The sequence below is a fragment of the Kwoniella shivajii genome, chromosome 4 (assembly GCF_035658355.1).
Source record: "Kwoniella shivajii chromosome 4, complete sequence".
Taxonomy (NCBI): domain Eukaryota; kingdom Fungi; phylum Basidiomycota; class Tremellomycetes; order Tremellales; family Cryptococcaceae; genus Kwoniella; species Kwoniella shivajii.
In genome coordinates this window covers 1,305,710-1,325,969 of record NC_085911.1, presented here as the reverse complement: position 1 = coordinate 1,325,969, position 20,260 = coordinate 1,305,710, and the positions used below count along the sequence as shown (strand labels likewise).

The following is a 20,260-nucleotide window of genomic DNA, read 5'->3' as shown; positions in this document are numbered from 1 at the left end:
TGTCTCTGAGCGACATTCGACGTCATTGTTCGCCTGCGTCGACCTCCTTTCCCACGTGGCAATGCTGGGAGGGGCGTGTCGATCTTTTACTTTTTTAAATTAAAAAAAGGAATTTAGTTTGTATATACGACTCGCGGCGAATGAAAGGGGGAAAGCATTCAAAGAGAATACAAAAAAGAGCCTAGAACGGGGTTACTACCAAAGAAACAAGGCGTCGGTGAGCTACATCTCCGACAGTAGGATGGAGCATGCATGTCATTTTGGAAGCTCCAGTGAGAGTTTAAACCAGGGAAAATAACCCGCTTGCGCCATGCAAAACAAAAGGCAGTTTAACGTTTTGATACACCAAGAGGGGTAAAAATCCCCAAGTCTCCCACATTCCTACAATTACATCTTTCATCATCGATCATAGCATATTGCATCTTTCTTTGCATTGTCTTGCTTGATCATAATATAGTTCACGAAACACCTTCACCATGTCACAGGTTCAACGTTCACAGCCAGCGTCGTCCGAGTCCAACTCATCCAACAGCAACCGTAACCCTCAGCCATCGCAAAACGCACAATCACCATTAGACTGGGCCAACTTTATGAATTTCCAACAGACACCACCTGTCGCATTCAACAGGGCACACGGCTACCCTCAGCAAGAGGAGCAATATAACAACTTTGCACATGGGATCTCCATGTCACATCCATCCCCTTCCACCATCAACTTTCAGCAACCCCTTCCTAGGACATCTTCAAGTTCCTCTCGTCCAAATCGTCAGTACAGCCAAAGTTCATCATCGTCACAACCTCAGCTTCCCACGTATCAGGTCCCTTCTCATACACCCCCTCAAGATACACGGCCAAGTGAAGACCACGCAGGGAATGGAAAGGGCAAGTCGCCCGCGACCAAGACCGCAGAAACACAGGACAATGGTTTGACCTTGGACCCATCAGCCTTCTCCCGTGATATACGTTTCCAGGTCCCTGCTTTCCTCACCAATCAAGTCGGTGGTGCACCAACGTTCCCACCCGGAGGTGAAGCTTGGAGTGGATTCAGTGGAGCAAATCTGTTTGGCCAAGACTCTGGTCAACTCACGCCTGGGACTATCTTTTCCAACGCTTTTGGGCTGAACAATGCATCGGATAATAGTCAGACGTATTGTGATCCCAATGTCCAGGAGTTTATGCAGCAAAATGGAGGGTGGGACAATTTCAATGCAGACCATGCCAAACATGATACGAATCATCTAAATCCCGCTGCCATGTTTTACGTCAACCCTAACCCCAGTCCAAACGTTCTTGCCCCTCGTCATCCCCCTGCTTCATCCGCCATCACCATACCTGGACGTCGACAGCAGGCGAACCCACCGCAGAGTCCTCGTCACAGTCAAACCCAACCCAGTCCCCGCACATCCAGTTCGATGCCTACCTCTGCTATCCTCCCACAACAGCCGAGCTTCCCTCAATTGTCATATGTGCCTTCAGTATCAAACGACAATAATTCGGCAAGCACTATCAATATCGCTTCCTCGTCGACAGCACCGTATGCTCCCCCTTCCAACACACAGTCACTTCTCGCCGGTCCAATGCCACCCCATCTGACTGATGGTCCAGGGTTGTATTCCACCACCGGTTTTGATATGGTCGGTGTACTAGCTCGAGTCGCCGCAAGACGGGATCCTGGAACCGTGTTGGGACCTGTTGATCTCAGTTGTAGCTTCCTCGTAGTGGTGAGTGTGCCGATGGCCGTTGCCTCGCTAACTAGTTGATAGGACATTCGCCGGTATGACTCACCGATTGTATATGCGAGTCCCAGTTTCAGCAATCTAACAGGATATGACCTCCCTCAAATACTCGGTCGAAACTGTCGATTCCTGCAGTGTACGTATTTGATTCGTTGGAGATGTGACTATCGCTGATATCATTTTAGCCCCTGACGGAGATGTCGTCAAAGGCTCCAAACGAAAGTATACCGATAACACCGCTGTTGCACATCTCAAGCGCATGCTCAACGCTGGGAAAGAATGTCAAGCTTCACTCATCAATTACCGTCGCGGAGGTGTCCCCTTTATCAACCTTGTGACGGTCGTACCGATTCCCTGGGACGGCACGGATATCGTCTATCACGTTGGATTCCAGGTTGATCTGGTCGAACAACCCAATGCGATACTACGGAACATGCGCGATGGCAGTTATCAAGTCAACTATACCGTATCAAACCCACCAGAAAAGCCTTTACGACCTCCTGTTAGAGAGATTGGCATCACCGGTCTGAGTCAAGAGGTCATGGAGATCATGGGGCCAAGAGTTAATACACTAAGCAGCGGTTCAGGCGAAGAAGCAGGGAGAATGGAGTGGTTGAAAATGGTTTTGGATAATACGGACGATTTCGTACACGCCCTATCGCTCAAAGGTTTTTTCCAATACGTCTCGCCTTCTGTTCGAAGGGTTCTCGAGTACGAGCCTGAAGAGTTGTTGAACAAGAATATTTCCGAGTTCGCCCATCCTTCCGATATAGTTCCTCTTATGCGGGAGCTCAAAGACTCGACACACGTCCCTGCCGATGGGTCTACTGCTCGTCATGTCAATCTGGTATTCCGAATTCGAAGAAAGACGTCTGGTTACATCTGGATCGAAAGCGTCGGTCGATTAGTTGTAGAAGCAGGAAAGGGCCGGAAAGCTGTAATTCTAAGCGGTCGAGCTCGTGCCGTTCCAGCTCTTCCTTGGGATTCGATATCAAAGTATGGCGGATTGGCGGAAACCGAATTTTGGGGGAAAATCTCCTTCCAAGGTTTATTGCTACACGCCACGCAAGGTGTAGATGGTGTTCTAGGTCAACCGCCAGAGGATTTAATCGGACAGAGTTATTTTTCGCTTCTACCTGGTGGAGACAATGGCCCTCCTTCCACGTCGTTGCTTCAAGCCGATCCTTCCGCCCCCGTTGCTTTGGTTTCAAGCGCAATCAGAAAAGTTCTCCACGGCGAGACACGCAATGGCGCGGTGTCTATACAGCACAAGCTTGTGCACAAATCAGGCAATCAGCTTGATGCGATCACCACCATTTACGCACCTCGACGAACGATCCCTGATATTGGCAGCAATGAAGACGATACGAGTAGTGTTGCTGAAAGCGAGACATCACGTCCTTCAAGCCACGACATGGCATCGATCACCGGCATTCCTCCCACCAGTTTGGTCATCCAGGTCAAATTGATACTATCCCCCATCCCCAATGCCAGCATACAGACAATCACTCACGCACGACCTGTCGTTCATGCACCCACCTCTAACCTGTTCGAGGAACTCGAAACCACTCGTGGCACTTCATGGCAATACGAGTTGCATCAGCTTCGTCTGCTGAATCGACGGTTGAAGGAGGATATAGCGGCTGCAAAAGCACGCGGGGCAGGGAAAAACAAGAACAGAAAGCGCAAGTTGGAATCGGGTGTTGGAGAAATGGGTCCTCCAGCGCTACCTTTTACCGCCAGTGTGCTCGATCAATATAAAGCTGCGCCTCGACATCAGCTCGCTCCAGGATTCGGATTAGTCACACCCGCTATGGGCAATGCGTTTTACTAGGAAAAGTTGTATATATATATATATCTGTAGTCTATGCATCATGATATTCCTTGCCAAGTATGGATCTCCTTCCGTGAAACAGTTCCTTTTCCCTTTCCCTGATCGTTGGGCTTTCTGACGCCTTTCGCATGAATTGGAGGGGAGTGAGTGGACTGCTTGTTTTTTTCGCAGACTCTGGGGTTTGGGGACGTCTGTCAGGGGTTGTCGCTGAGTTGAGGGATGGGTTTGGGAGGGGAGTTTGCCCGGCAATGGCTTCGGGAAAGTGATCGTTGAGAAATCTATCGTTAGCTTGATTGTAATATGACAACTTACTTGGTCAACTCGACCCAGCCACCTCCAACCCTGATCATGACCGTTTTAGACTTTAAAATACGACAGAAGCACAACTTTGCTCGACCTTTTGCGCCTATCCAGTACTGACCAGACTGATCTTTCCGTTCTTCAGGTGTGTTTTGGCCCACAGGCCTGACCGGTATGTGAATCTGTATGTCAGCTTGGTCATGAGCTATGTACTCACATCGAGTTTGTTGATGATTTCTCCCACGGCTATATCCAGCTTGCTTTTCGGGTCAGCCACGTATTGCGTGAGAGTTGGACGAGACTGGGAGGTGGATAAACTTTGCAGACTGGGGATACGACTTGGGGTCTCGGAGACAGCCCGGTTACGCAGGGTTGTCTGAGTGACAACGGGCGACGGGTTTCGAGGCGTGGATATAGGGTTGGATGCAGTGCGATGAGCGAGGCGTGGGAGCTTCGAAGGGGTCACCGGTATCCGCAAATCGTCCATTGCACCAGCGATTGTTGGTAACGCAACGACGGGCGGGCGAGCAGGAGGGGTTGTGGGATCGAGTGGAAGCGGACCAAAAACGTCGTCTGCGTCCACAAGCTTGGCCGCTGCTCGGAGACTATCGAGAGTGATCTCGATATGGTCCATCTCAGACAATGCGCCATTGACAGCGAGTCGAGCTGTTTGTAGGGCTGTTTCCGACGCATCTTCTGCTGGATTTGTATGTTTTGCGTACTGCTCTAGCGCGTCGATGGCTTCGTGCCTGTGGTGGAACAATACAGGTTTGAGTTTATGAAACAGATCGTCAATGGCTAGAACAGCGGCTTTCGATGGCAGATTTGACATGTCCAGTTTATTGATTTCTGCCATGATATTGTGATACACTGGTTGCCAAAGAGCCGTTGCGAGGTGGCACTTTTCAGCGTGATGATATGCTATTCGGCACTGTGCGACCTTGGATGCTAGTTCCATGCTGCGTTTATTGACATGATCGCGAACCGCTTGGTCCACTGTTGCGACTTTGAGGATGGAAGGCTTCGGCGAGGTCAGGGATGGTGAAAGAGATGTATTGTTATCGAGAAACGGTATCCTGTTTGCCAGAGTCGATGTCCAGTCTGCATGCTCGCGTTCCAAAGCTTGCAATGTTGTGGCGTCGAAGTGAACCGTGTTAATCTTCTGCTGCAGCTTGATGACTTGCGCTTCGACGCATTCGACAGCTTGGGTCTGTTTGTGGACCCGGATTAGTAGATCCGACGACTGTTTCAGTTGAGCTTGTTGGTTGGTGACTTTTGCCATTTTCGTCTCGAGGGAGTCTAGTAGTTTTGGTAATTTCCGCGTTTCACGTAAACGTGTCATATCATTGGTCAACGCAAGCGTTTTTTCAAGCACGTTGGATACTCGCTCGGTGATGGGAGCAATATCAGAACACATACCAGGCCATGAAATTTGGTGCGCTTTGAATTGGATTGATGTTTCGAGAGCGGTAAAGTCAATTTCCACTTTGTCGATCGCTCTAATTATTCTCTGTACCAGAGGTAGGACTTGAATGTTTCGTCGAGCCGTCTCTGATAAATCTAGCAGGTTTTGACTTGATCTCTCGGCTTGGTCTATCAAATCATCCTCTATTTGCACTTCCGGGTATTGTCGGCAAGTATTTCGATACTTGAAAATGGCAAGGTCCATTTGGTGAGTCAGCGTGGCTCCCTCGTCCGCTCTCTGAATCCAAACCATATCTTCAATTGTTTCAACATTGTTGATTTCTTGAAGCAGATGTGAACACGTTGACAGATCTTTTTGCCTGTTCAGAATTGACTGTCGTGCTTCTACAAGCTTTCCGTACCATTGTATGAGGATTTGACAATGATTGAGGGAGTCCTGAGCTTGGGCTTGAGAAGCGTGTAAAGCTACAAGTATTTCTGCGTGTTGTTTGTCTTTTTCGGGGTAAGCGGGGTGGCTCAGAGGGTTGTAAGCCGCTTTTGGCAATTGACGAATCAATCTTTGCAGATCTTGATGATATTCGCTCGTAGCTGGAGCACCTTTTCGAATGGTCTGTAGTAAGTTTAGATTGTCTATGTTGCTTTGCACGTATTTGGCGTATTGTGCCTCGGCACTGTGATGAATTAGCGAGTATACATCAGTGTGCAACTCACATTTGCCATTGATCCTCCAGCTGTCCGCACCATGACACCCTGTCCGCGAGATCGTTGAGTTGGTCTTCCAAGTCCTCCTGTATGTCAAGTAAAGTATCGGGCACACCGCGTTGGTCCATCGCTGGGCCGTTTGTATCTCCGAGGTCTTTGAGTGGTCCCGCAATATTCATCATTCTGTCCATTAGGTGACCGCTTCGGACGGCCAGCGTTCCAAGGGCTTGATGTCGTACCTTTATCCTGGCCAGGTCTCGAAGGGGGTGACGCATTTCCTGCTTCACCCAAGGTCTCCCTTTGTGCGTTATGAGCTCGGCGATCTCCTCTTTGATCTTGTTTGTTTCCAGCAGAATGTCCAGGCATGTTTCATCCCATTGGAGTCTGGTATTGGTCAGCTCCAGGAGTTCACCGCGGTGCCGAAGTGATGTGAGCAGACGATCCACCAGGACGACTAGATCGAGCGTGATGGAAACGAGGTGCGTTGAGGGAGGGGTGAGGGGAAGTAATGTTGCCGCTGTGGGTCAGTGATAGATCGCATGGTAGAGCTTACCTCTGGTCTTTTTCTTGATTCTTTCAAGGTCCCCTCCGTCGAAGTCTAGCACTTCTTCTTCTGTCCTGTCTCTCTCGATCTGCCATTGTGTCACATCGTCGATTGACAAGTGAAGGGGTATCTGAAAGGGATAGATCGGTGGGTCGTGGTCAAGAAGCTGCACTGTCAGTGAGGATTCTGCATGGTTACATACCTTTAGCTTGCTCTCGAACCATCGTCGCTTGTCCAGGAAGTCCCTGAGCTCCTGCGCTTCCTCCTGTGGTAGATCCTCCAGCGAGTCTTCCATCGTGTTGCACGATGGAAATGATGTTGTTGAGATGTACTGTCACGTGATGCATGATGACCATCATCTCGGAAAAGTGTACTCGCGCTTTTCAGAAGCCAAAACCCAAACTAAAAAGCGCCACTCGCCGCCCCCCCTTACATAGTACCAGGTTCTCCCCTAAGACGTCTCGAATTGTGTACTGGAGATGGAGATTAAGTGCATGTCCGTCAGTTTACGTTCAACGTCGGATAACGATAGTAACAACAGAAGAACTGGCAAAAAGCTGCCTTACACTTGATCACGAGGAAGACCACAGACATCGTATTTAGATGGAAACATATCAGAGTCACGACTGTTTACCAAAGATATCAGAATCTAAACGATTCTTCTGGACTGTCTTGAGAGCAGACGCAAGGACAGTTCAAGTTATCCCCAGTCCGCTTCCGTTACTTCTTTCTAAAATTCCTGATGCGCATCCGTGGCACGAGCGTCACCGTCATAAAGGCTTCGTCAAGCAAAAGAAGACGATCTCTCTACATCATTGCTTGCGAAGCACAACGTATACTCATCGCTGATCTATCTTGAAAAAGAGCCGAAGAGATTTAGGGATAGCCATATGAACTACGTAACTTATAATATAGTGTCATATACACCATAGACATATACCATATACGGTGGCGGCGAGTTGCGCTTTTCAGAAAACGATAAGAGGAGAAGCTGTACGCGGTATATCTGCGCGTGAAGCGTTATCTCAAGTCTTACCAGCAGAACGTTGCGATGCCAGCTCGAAAAACAACTTCCACGCTCCTGGATGGTAATCACACGTACCCACCCTTCTACGCGTGCTACTTGCTACGATCCAAGACGACGGCAAACTCGAAGCGGACCTATGTGAGCAACTCTGTCGCCAGACACCGCTGAAGCTTAGGTTGGATCCACGCCGAACCCGCCTCGACGGATACGACAGCACAACGGAGAGTTGACACAAGGAGCAGTAAAGACGTCAAGGTATCGACCATGGGTGGGTGCGCTATACCCCCAACGTCGCTGATGATCCACAGGAAATGCAGATGATTGTTTACGGGTAGGTCGAATCGACCATGATCCTGGCTAATGTACAGCTTTCCGAGCAAGCTGACAGCGTTACAAGTGAGTCAACGCATGATATTCCTCGCTGACCTATAGTTTGAATGGGCGTGGCAAAAGCCCGAACTGTCTCGACATTTGCGTGCCGACGGACCGTTGTTCAGTAAAGACGCCAAACGCAATTGGATCGAGCGAAAGGTAGCGTAAGTGACAACATACATTTTGAGCTGATCTCCAGAGTCGCCCATGCACTGCTCATCACATCACCATTCAACCGCCTACCCCTCCATCTCCGTTTTTTCACTACCGAAGCGCACACCCTGTTCCAAAACCTTCCATCCATACCCTCTGTCACGATCATACTTGACCTAGGCGGCGTTTCCGGCTCGACCAAACAACGCAGACATAGTATCACAGGCGTGACGAGCCAATACGGCCCGATTGACGTGACGGACATGGATTTTCGCCAAAGCGAGAGTGTATGGGAAAAGTGGAAGGTGATCAAAGATACCGAGCAGACGTGCCAGAAATGCTCCCACCCTATTGATCTCAGAGTAAGTCCACCTTGAACCGACTCTCGCTGATGAAAAGTCCCACCTGTCATTCGCACTATGCCCTCTTGCCCCATCATGTCTGTTTGTTGCCCATCTCACATGCCTCGGCGCAGATTTTCTCTCACCGACCGAAATACTACCTCAGCGGGGCACTTGCCCGGGTTGTCAAAATACCCTGGAATGGGGAAAGGTTATAAGAGCATGCTATGCTCGTATAGAAGGGATACGGAGAGAAAAGGAGGACGCTCTAAAGGCCAATTGCAAAAGACCCCCACCGAAACGATCTCTAGACTGCACCGCGTCCGAATCAGATGATCCAGTCCCTTAGTTCCTCTGTCCAAACATTAGCTGATATTATTATACAATGCATTACTTTTCTGCTTTCTTATGTCCCACACCCAGGCCTGCTTCTTCCGCCTTTGCCTCTCCAGGCGTTTCAACAGGTGACTCTTCCGTATCCGGTGTGTCCACCTCATCCTCTTCATCAGATGTCACATAGTCCTCCCAGTCCAACTATACGCGCGTCAGCTCGATAATACACCTTGAACTCACATAGTCGTATATCACCCTGACAATGAGACTGCAACTCGGGCAGATTGCAATCTCTTCCCCTTCCCTCAACTGATCTTTTGATATCTCGAATCTATCGCCGCAAGGGCAGGGGTAATGAAAAACCCGAGCTATTGGATCCCAAGCAAAATCTTCAATCTCCAGCTCATCGTAGTAATTTGGCATGGTGCATGTAATGAGCGGCAAATTGAAAACAATTGAATTCGTTTTTTGACAAACACAAAAACAACGAGAAATTTTAAATGAAGGTGCTCTTTAAAATCACATGTTAACCGCTTGGTGCTCCACATTCCTCCCGCTGGTCCCCTTTCCACGTTCACAACGTCATTAACACATTCCCTCAACTCCACATTCTTCCTTCTCATCCACCTTTTTGCAAAAATCAGCAAACATGACTCAAATCCCAACAGACGGTATGTAGCCACCTGTCCTATCCTGCCCGCACTAACACACCTCACAGGAACTGGTGTCGTGCTTTCCGACCCTTGGTAAGCAATGCCCGTCTCGCTGCTTACCTCCGTCCGCTCACCCTCGCTCACTTACAGGCTCGAGCCATTCTCTGCCTCGATCCGAAAACGATACGCTGCCTTCAAAAAACAGCGAGACAATATTGACCAACATGAAGGTGGTCTCGCTCACTTCTCCGAAGGCTACAAGACGATGGGTCTTCAAGTCGACGAGACTGGCGGTGTGAGGTACAAAGAATGGGCTCCCAACGCAACTCAAGCTCGTCTGATTGGAGAATTCAGTGAGTAGAAACGTAATGATCTGTGCTGACCTGCCAGACAACTGGTCTCACACCGCCAATCCAATGACGAAATCCGCTTTCGGAGTTTGGGAATGCTACGTCCCTCCCAAGTCCTCCGGCGTATGTGCAATCCCCCACGACTCGATGATCAAAATATCCATGACCCTTCCTTCCGGCGAATCAATCGATCGCATCCCGGTCTGGATATCCCGTGTAACCCAAGACCTCAACATTTCTCCCCTCTACGATGGTCGATTCTGGAATCCGCCCAAAGAGCAAATATACAACTTCAAGCACGGACATTCCACGCGACCATCAGAAGGTCTGAAGATCTACGAAGCTCACGGTGGGTGTAAAACCTAAAGTCAAAGCTAACCTTCCTAGTCGGTATCTCAAGCCCGAACATGCGCGTCACCACGTACCAAGAGTTCGAAACCGATGTCCTGCCGAGAATCAAGAAGCTTGGTTATAATTGTATCCAAATGTGAGTAACCATACGAGCATCCCCCAGCTGATAATCAGGATGGCTATAATGGAGCATGCGTACTATGCCTGTGAGTTATATACTCACAATCATTACTGACGATGAACAGCTTTCGGATACCAAGTCTCAAACTTCTTCGCTGCGTCGTCTCGTTACGGTGAGTTCTTTTGACCAAAACACCACTGACAAATAGGCACTCCCGAGGAATTAAAATCGCTCATCGACAAAGCACACGAAATGGGACTGACCGTACTCCTTGATGTCGTACACTCGCACGCGAGCAAGAACATTGTTGATGGGTAAGTCAATTCCGCTTGACCCCGCTGACATGACAGAATCAACGAATTTGACGGCTCTGACCACCTCTACTTCCACGGAGGTGTAAAAGGCAAGCACGAGCTGTGGGATTCTCGATTATTCAACTATGGCCATCACGAAGTACTGCGATTCCTCCTCTCCAATCTCAGGTATTGGATGGATGTGTACATGTTTGACGGCTTCCGATTCGACGGTGTCACCAGCATGATGTACACACACCACGGTATCGGCACGGGATTTTCTGGTGAGTTGGCAACCTTTCGAATTCTACTGACATGCAGGCGGGTACCATGAATACTTTGGCGAGTCAGTCGACACCGAGGCGATGGTATACCTCATGCTTGTGAGTATATCAAACCATGTCTCACGCTGACCAACAGGCGAACCAAATGCTGCACGACGTGTACCCTCATGCCATCACCATCGCGGAAGACGTTTCCGGAATGCCAACACTCGGTCGACCAGTGTACGAAGGAGGTGTGGGCTTTGATTACCGATTGTCCATGGCCGTGCCCGACATGTGGATAAAAATGCTCAAAGACTCCACTGACGCTGAGTGGGAGATGGGAAATGTCGTCCACACCCTCACCAACCGTAGACACCTCGAAAAAAGCGTCGCCTACGCTGAAAGTCACGATCAAGCACTTGTCGGAGACAAAACCTTGGCGTTTTGGCTCATGGACAAAGAAATGTGTACGTGCCATCCCCGCCGCCCGTGACTGACTACCCACAGATACAAACATGTCCGACCTCTCGCCCATGAACGCAATCGTCGATCGAGGTCTTGCTCTTCATAAAATGATCAGGTACGTTGTACTGCAAACCTCACTCGCTGACTTACAGGTTCATCGTCCACACTCTCGGCGGAGAAGCGTATCTCAATTTCGAAGGCAACGAGTTTGGACATCCAGAGTACGTCTTTTGTCTTCCCCCCTTGTGTATACTAACCCCGATACAGATGGATGGACTTTCCCCGTGAAGGTAATGGCAACTCCTTTGCCCACGCCCGACGTCAGTTCAACCTCGTCGACGACCCCCTTTTACGATACCGACATTTGAACGAATTCGACGTGGCGATGAATTGGTTGGAAGACAAATACAAGTGGTTGAGCGCTCCTCCGGTAAGCAGTATCCCCTATACTCCCTGCTGACTCTCTCCAGGCATACGTGTCATTAAAACACGAAGGTGACAAGGTCATCGTGTACGAGCGAGCGGGTCTATTGTTCATCTTCAACTGTGAGTTTCCCCTCATCGTATTCTCGCTGATATCCAGTCAACTCGACGCAATCGTTTGTCGACTATCGTGTCGGCGTCGACGTGCCCGGCGAATACAAGGTCATCTTATCCAGCGACGAAAAGAAGTTTGGAGGACACGAACGCATTGATCTTAACGGGAGGTATTTCACCACCCCAATGGAATGGAACGGACGTAACAATTGGCTCCAGGTGTACAGTCCCGCGAGGACCGTCCTAGTGCTCGGTTTGTAGTAACAAGTAATGAACAATCACATGCATAAATCCATATCAAGGCCATTCGGTTGACTTGCCTCATTGTGTCCCACTCAGCATTGTCCTGATCATAAAGACAAGCAGAGGAAAGCGCAAAAGATGGGCAGAGTGTGGAGCTGCTGAGTGTGAAGCTGCTTGAAAGACGCTGAAAAAGGTGTGTTTCACATTAGTGCTGGCGCCGCTGCCGTGTCTTCTTGATTCCAAGCTATACGACAGACCTCGAAAACATGACTCAGAAGCATCTCAGACTGCAACCCAGCGTCTTGCTGATATGTGAGAGCCAACGTGGCAACTCTCCGCATCGTGCCCTCAATCTTGCATCGTTCTATCATCTGACCAAGCATACTGGTCAGCTTCGATGCCATTGTTGACTCTTGTCATTGTCCTCAAAAGACTACATCATAGCAATTTGTCACCCCGGGAAGTTTATTCTAGGAAAGGAAGCTCTAGTGTCTGGATAGTAGACTATGGAAGGCGTGGGTCGAATGCAACTGCAGCGGGATTGGAATTATGGATGATTGGGGTGAACCAATTTGACAGAACCATTCCTGAAGAGAGTACGAGGCATGCGATCGCGTCTTACTACTGTTTGTACCTTTCAGAAGCCAGATTCTGTCATTCCGCGGCTGATCTTGAACTCTATCAATGATACCTTGCATATTTTGGAGAGCCCATACGGTTGAACCGATCTGGAGCGCTTTATTTGAACTCCTCAATTTCATTATGTTCTCTACAAATCTTGACCATCCTCTTGTCACAAATGAAAGACCATGGGCAGAGGCAGAGCAAATATAGAAACATCACTTCTTCTGAGCGTAAAACTGAGTCATGAAAGATTCAACAAGAGATAAAAATGCTCAAATTTTGAGAAATGAGAGTTGATGAATGCAAGCGTATGTTAGCCTATTTGTTATATCCAGTGAGTCCCATGAAAACATGTTTCAATTATATTCTGTGGGAGTGTCATGCATGTTGCTGTTGATGATAGTCTGTATTGATTGTATCCGTTTGTAGTTTGGGATGGTATCGCATTCTTCATTTTGTTAACCTCGTGTAGCGCTTCTTGGATGGTAACTAAGCATCAAGCCAATACTGAAGATGAGAGGTTTTCTTTGACACAATTTTGTCTTTTGGCAGCGTTTGACACACTTTCAAGATGTGGCTGTGTCAATACCATATCTGTGCTTATCAAACTTCTCACCAGTGCCACATTTGGGCTGATCTTCTTTTTCTTTGCCTGTGCGCTTTGACTGTGCTAATAGAACCTTGGTAAAGTACTTGCAGCTGAACTTTTGTACTTTATACTTACTTCTCCTTGAATATGCAAATATATTCTTGACCTCTGTCACATCGCTGGCCGCTCAATGTACTACGATTGAGCGTATTCAATTGCTTGAATAATTTCTGAATTAGAGCGATCTCGAGAGCTTTCGATCTCAGTTCCTGATTGTTTTGGTCACAGAATGCGCTCCTACATTTGTCCTGAATGAGTTTCTGTAATTTATATCTCACTTTTGATCTTTCTTTTCATCATTCAATTAAGAGTAACTTATGATAATACATTAAAGAAAGAAAGAGAGATGTAAGGATGTATAAATTAGCTGCTTTAATATACCTTGTACAGTCTATTACCAGACTGGTGTAGTGGTAGAAGTCTGGTAGTATTGTACAACTACGGGCAGACCCTTGGACCAGTTTAATAGGCTCTTGCGTTGTTCTTCTCTTCTTAGGGCTAATGTAATACTTATGTGCAATGTTGGTACAGCTTGGTCCGTTGCTTCTTGTCTTGACCATAATTGGTAATTTGCTTTGGCCCTATATAGACCATCTCGGTACAGGAGCTACATGAAGTAATGATGTAATGGTATGGCCTGGAGAGAGTGTAGTGTTACAGGTCAGAGCGTGACAGGCTGCAGTAATGTCAGGTGCGAGGGAGATGGTTGCCCAAAGGAAGGATCGTCACTGTGACTCAGGATATCTAGGCTTGAGAGAAGTATAGGCTATCTTACTGGAACAATAACAAGACTATGACCTATCAGTTTAGTTGAGGTGGGGACTCAACTGTCAACTGTGTGACTTGTTGGTGTCCAACAAAATCGTCAGCTGGGGAAAGACATAGAGCGTGATATGACCCGCTGACCCCTTGACCTCACAAAATGATCTTTCTATCTTGACTCCGGTAATCCATCACAGTAGTCCAGACCGGGAGTCAATCTGACTTCTGTTCTTTGTTACCTAAATGTCACACACGGGGGTTTTTGTTGTCCAAAGGGAAGGACGCGTGTGTCTGGCTTGTCAGGATACTAGGGCAAGGGAGGTGTAGGCTGGATACTAGTAGAACAAGGATAGGACTGTGACCCGTGCGTGACAGTATCCATAGCTCCTAGTGTCCTTGCTTGCCAAGTACTAGTCCTCGTTATTCTCGTTACCTTCAACAACTTACTTCAAGTCTTCAATACACATTCTGGTCTAATAACAATCTTGTAAGTTCAAATAGTTATTACTGACATCTATTCCTAGATATACCCTCGAATCAACAATAAATCATACATCCATCATCATGTCTGATAATCATCATGATAACAATCTGGGTGGCAATCCTGAGCCAACCCATCACGATGCCAATGAGGTTTTTCATCTTTTCAATTCAAGGATTAATCAGTTGGAAGCAGCGCTTTCTGCAACTCAAGCGCAACAGGTCCAACAAGCTCAAGAAGTTCAAGAAACCCGTCAATCGTTTATTCCCCAAGCCCCGTCCTCGTTCTCATCCATGAGTAAAGAGCCTAAGATTTCAAGTCCTTCTGCATTCAGTGGTAAGAAGGACGAAGCTCTAGAGTTCCTACTCAAATGTGATATGGTCTTCGATGTTCAACCTCGTACCTACTTCACCCCCAAAGCTAAAATTGCTTTTGTCACCAACCTTCTCAAGAATGAAGCTTATCAATGGGTCATGCCTCACTTGACCCTTGAAGAAGACGAACAACCTGCTTGGGTAAAGGATTGGATCCTATTCAAAGCAGAATTCAAGAAAGCCTTTGGAGATCACAACATCATCGAGACATCAAGACTCAAACTCAAATCCCTTCGTCAAACTGGTTCCGCTACCAATTATGTTACTGAATTCCAACGTCATGCCGCTTACCTCCATTGGGGTGATGAAGCTCTTCGACATGCTTTCTTTGATGGTCTCAAAGAAGATGTCAAGGATAAGATTCTCACGCCTAACACCTATCTAACCCTTGGTCAACTTCAAGATACAGCTGTCCAATGGGATGATCTCCTGTTCCAACGCCGACGTACCACTACCACCACACGATCATCATCTTCTCGCAGTGATACACCTATCTTTAAGCCCCGTTCCACTCAAACATTTGGATTCCCTCGTTCCGCTCCACCAGTCACCACCACAACCACATCAACATCTGCTCATACTCCTATGGAAGTTGATGCTGTCTATCCTAGACGTGGACCTCTCACAGCTGAAGAAAAGAAATACCGTGATGATAACAATCTCTGTAGATATTGTGGAAAACCTGGCCACTTTGCCAAAGAATGTCGCTCTCGACCAAACCAGGATCAAGCCAAAGCCAACTCAGTCACTGTTACTACATCTGGTCCAAAAAACTTCAAGCCCCAGGTGTAAGCTTGCCCTCACCGACAGGGCTCACTCAAGGGCAACATCAGGTCAAATCATCAACGTCAATCATATCTGCTACAATAACATCGTCAACAACTCCCGCCAACCTAGAGAACACATCTGTGTTCCAGTCAAGATCACTTTCAACAACTCCACATACAACACCTTTGCCATGATTGATTCAGGAGCTACCAACAGCTTCATCAATCAAGAGTTTTTCAAGTCAACCAACATCCCGTCAGTTCTGAAAGATGAACCCCTGGAAGTATCAGTCATCGATGGGCGCCCGATTGCCTCTGGCGCTATTACCCATCATACTTCACCATTCCGCCTTGCTATTCTCGGTCATGAGGAAACAATATCCCTTAACATCACATCCCTTGGAAATTATCCCCTCGTCCTAGGCCTCCCATGGCTACATCAACATAATCCAGTCGTCAATTGGACCCGTCAGTCCATTGTCTTCTCTTCTCAGCATTGTCTGGAACAATGCATCAGATCCGACAAATCTGAGAGAATAGATTCTCGTCCTCGTCCTCGTCCAGGTAATCTGTCAAGCAGAAGCGCTTCAGACACACCCATCCAGGAGACCCAAGTCTCATCCAGTCCCGTCCAAGTATCTCCCGCGCTCATTAACATATCATTGATCAATGGAGCAGCATTTCACTCCGCCCTAAAGAAGGCAACAATCTATGGAATCACCTCGTCAACTCAAATCACAAGTCTCATTGACCCTCAACCAGCTGAAGGCAATGAAGATGATCCTAATCCCGACCTCGCCTCGCTCCAAGATTCTGTTCCACCAGAATTCCACGAATACCTTGAAGTCTTCAAGAAATCCAACTCTGACATTCTACCAGATTATGGACCTTATGATCATGCCATTCCCTTGGAAGGGGATTCCAGGCCTAAATTTGGTCCCATCTATTCCTTATCAGAAGTAGAACTTAGAGCATTAGACGAATACCTCAAGGATAACCTCAAGAAGGGATTCATACGCCCTAGTTCCAGTCCAGCTGGAAGTCCCATCCTGTTTGTCAAGAAATCAGATGGATCCTTACGTCTATGTGTCAATTACCGTGAACTCAACAAGATAACTAGAAAGAATCGTTATCCACTCCCGCTCATTCAAGAATCCCTCGACAGACTCAAAGAAGCATACTGGTTCACCAAGATAGATCTTTGTGCAGCATATAATCTCATTCGCATCAAGGATGGTGATGAATGGAAAACCGCTTTCCGCACAAGATATGGTCTATTTGAATACCTAGTCATGCCATTTGGTCTCACCAACGCCCCTGCCTCGTTTCAAAACCTAATCAACGATACCCTCCGAGAATTCCTGGATAGATTTGTAATAGTCTATCTGGACGATATTCTAATATTCAGTAGAACAAGAGAAGAACATGTCAAGCATGTCAAACAAGTCTTGGACAGACTCCGTCAAAATCATCTATGGGCTAACGCAGAAAAATGTACCTTCTTCAAGCATGAAGTGGACTTTCTTGGCTACCTTGTATCAGATCACGGCATCAAGATGGATCCCAAGAAGGTAGAAGCTGTTCAAAATTGGCCTATCCCCCGCAATGTCCATGACATTCAAGTCTTCCTTGGTTTTGCAAACTTTTACCGCCGTTTCATCAAGACATACTCCAAGATCACTGCACCATTAACCAGACTGCTCCGCAAGGATGTCAAGTTTGAATGGAGTGATAAAGAAACTCAATCCTTTGAAATCCTCAAGAAATCATTCACCACAGCCCCTATACTGCAACATTTTCAACCTAATCGGCCAATCACTATTGAGACCGATGCTTCAGACTTTGCCATCGCAGGTATACTATCCCATGCAGATAATCAAAACAGATTATACCCTGTCGCTTATTACTCAAGAAAACTCAATCCCGCTGAACTCAATTACGAAATCTACGATAAAGAAATGCTTGCTATAGTAGAAGCATTCAAACACTGGAGACCTTACTTAGAAGGATCAAAAGAAATTACCGTGTATACAGACCACAAGAATCTGGAATACTTCACCACCTCTAAAGTTTTAAATCGTTGTCAAGCCCGATGGGCTGAACTCCTCGCTACCTTCGGCTTCAAGATATATTACCGCCCTGGAACCAAGATGGGTAAACCTGACGCCTTGACGAGACGTCAAGACCTTCAAGGGGGGAGTAAAGCTGCTGAAGCACCTCCCCATACATTACTCAAACCTGGTCAATTCATTATCAACTCCATTGGTCTTCAAGAAAAATCCCAAGAATTCAACATCCTATGTCATGATGGCTACGCCGGCATAACAATATTATCATTACGTAACCCAAGATATACTCCCGCTCTCAAGATATACTTCCGCCCTCAACGATATCGTCTAGTAGATATAGAAAGGATAATAGAATAAGGTAAAGGTATTAAGGATAAGGATATCGTTGGTTCAACTTCTACTCTTATTGAGTACCATGGATATATATATACAACTATACATCTCGTATTCCTAGTCTTCTCCCTATGAATTCTCAATTGTTGTCTCTACCTATACCTTGACGATATCTCATCGGATTCCGGTCTCTCCTAGAAGCTACAACGTCTATTGTCCCTTCTGAAGTCTATCCCTAGCTGAGTACTACTTTAGCTCTATTCCTACCGATATCGTTGTGCCCCAACGATATCGTTGATCCCCGAACGATATACCAATACCCTTGCCTATATTGTTCTTCCTTTGCCTATTTGGCTCTCTGTTATACGATTCGGGCATCCTGGCTGGAGCCGACGTTGATCATCGTGATAATAATGATGATTTGGTTATACTGGCATAGCCATCATGACACTTTTCCCAGCTATGGATCTCATGGAATACTCTCAGCAGAGGCAAGGACTGACACAGTTGAGTCCCAGCCTCCATTCATGTTTAGTCAGATAGCGTGATTGCCCCAAATCGCTACACAGTAGAGGATGCCCGCTCAGCTTAGAAGAAGCGCAACTGTGCGCTGGATCCCGGTCACTCGGAATCGCATGTCTTCTACCTTTAGGGCAAAACACTGCTATTCCGCATTTAGAAGACCCAACGCATCATCTGCGAAATTCCCCTTGACCAAGAAACTTATCTTGGCATACGGTATGTCGAAAGCATCTTAGCAGAGATCGATACGATGGAGATAAATACGTGTTCCAGCCCGAACAGGAATGTCGAAGGGACAGTCTGCTACACCCCTCATCACTGCTTTAACAGCAGATGTAACTGAAATGTTGCGAGCACCGTGCCCAGTCACATCCAGTCAAACCATGTACAAAGCCTGAGCCCAGAAGTAAGCCCTGCCTTACCAAGCTTTTCGTCACGCACCCTAAGAGGTCAGTGCGCATGCTTGCTTGACCGATATGTTACAATAAATGCCATACAGATCGAGTGGTATGCCAGTACAGCTCTCCTCTACTATGGCTGGTCAATCCCAAAATGCACAGTCCTGTTTCTCTGAGGATCAGAGATGGTACAAGACGCTGATGGGAAGAGATAGATCCTAACAGCGCACGAGTCGTGGACTGGGTCTGTCGACATGATGTTTCGTTGTGGGTGACTGAAAATGAAGGATTGTACGAGGCAAACAAATAGAACATACGGTAAACAGCAGACTGAGCAAAGGCCACATACAGGAACTTCCGTTTGTTCCCCTCATCCAACAGGTCTTCAGTCTATACCTATTCATCTACGAACGGGAATCTGAGATTCGATATGATCTTGCATCGTCATATCCGATACAATTTGATATGCGGGGTAACATGATATGCCTGGGAAACAACGTTTCTGCCTTCTCGCTTGATCGACAGTGAGGTCCTCCCTTCACAAATCTCACAGGCGGTCCCATCGCCGCGAAAGCTCTTGTGCTACTCCATCCTGGGAGGGTCTTCCGACATGACTGGGTCGTCAAGCCTCTGAAACTGACAGTTGTGATGGCGGACCGTTCCACATGCCATTACGCTGGATGTTTCGGTCGTATATGTGCAAGGACTAGCGTGAAGCACGATTGCGCCTGTCGAGAAGTATTGTAAGCTTATGCCCGTTGCGATAGCCGGGAAGGGGCAATGAGAGACAGGCGACAATGGTTGGGGGATTTGCGAGGCTCTGGATTTGCTCATGGCTAAACTGGTGTTTCATGAGATCCTGCAAGGCGTTGAAATTCAATGTCTGATGATGTCATCACAAACCGGCTGACGCGACTCGCCGTCATACAAAGCTGTCCTGTCTCTCCTCTTTTTGTCCTGTCTTCCCCTTTCTTTGCCTTCTTCTTCTTCGTCTTCGTTCTTCATCATGTACAAGCAGGCGTAAACAAAAATCCTCACCTCACCAAGATTGTCAATAACCAGATACTGTAACAGACTGATCAATCGTTGCTCACTGTCTCGACTCACGTAACGTTAAAACATCATCGAGATCATCCTAATACCTTTCTGAGCATTTTCGCGGCCTTCTGACTGGACTATTACAATAACTGATCTTCCTTATTCCAAGTAAGGGGTCTATCATGTCGTCACGAGTC

At 47.3% G+C, this 20,260-nt stretch overlaps 4 protein-coding genes across 4 annotated transcripts; 2 read left to right on the top strand and 2 right to left on the bottom strand.

Annotated features, from left to right (window-relative positions):
- Positions 1-476: 476 nt before the first annotated feature.
- IL334_003474 (uncharacterized protein) lies at positions 477-3,570 on the top strand (the record flags this gene model as incomplete). The annotated part of the gene is made up of 3 exons (XM_062935204.1): positions 477-1,721; positions 1,764-1,872; positions 1,922-3,570. The coding sequence occupies 3 exons, from the start codon at positions 477-479 to the stop codon at positions 3,568-3,570; spliced, it is 3,003 nt and encodes a 1,000-aa protein (XP_062791255.1).
- Positions 3,571-4,075: 505 nt separating this feature from the next.
- Positions 4,076-6,836, bottom strand: IL334_003473 (uncharacterized protein; the record flags this gene model as incomplete). The annotated part of the gene is made up of 5 exons (XM_062935203.1): positions 4,076-5,905; positions 6,007-6,083; positions 6,237-6,332; positions 6,551-6,671; positions 6,744-6,836. The coding sequence occupies 5 exons, from the start codon at positions 6,834-6,836 to the stop codon at positions 4,076-4,078; spliced, it is 2,217 nt and encodes a 738-aa protein (XP_062791254.1).
- A 1,988-nt stretch (positions 6,837-8,824) lies between these two features.
- Positions 8,825-9,190, bottom strand: IL334_003472 (diphthamide biosynthesis protein 3; the record flags this gene model as incomplete). Its single annotated transcript, XM_062935202.1, has 2 exons — positions 8,825-8,968; positions 9,023-9,190. The coding sequence occupies 2 exons, from the start codon at positions 9,188-9,190 to the stop codon at positions 8,825-8,827; spliced, it is 312 nt and encodes a 103-aa protein (XP_062791253.1).
- A 226-nt stretch (positions 9,191-9,416) lies between these two features.
- IL334_003471 (1,4-alpha-glucan-branching enzyme) lies at positions 9,417-12,064 on the top strand (the record flags this gene model as incomplete). The annotated part of the gene is made up of 16 exons (XM_062935201.1): positions 9,417-9,438; positions 9,486-9,513; positions 9,571-9,773; positions 9,811-10,119; positions 10,158-10,257; positions 10,296-10,327; positions 10,367-10,414; positions 10,451-10,556; positions 10,593-10,819; positions 10,857-10,918; positions 10,956-11,268; positions 11,309-11,381; positions 11,419-11,487; positions 11,534-11,696; positions 11,737-11,812; positions 11,850-12,064. The coding sequence occupies 16 exons, from the start codon at positions 9,417-9,419 to the stop codon at positions 12,062-12,064; spliced, it is 2,046 nt and encodes a 681-aa protein (XP_062791252.1).
- Between the last annotated feature and the right edge of the window lie 8,196 nt (positions 12,065-20,260).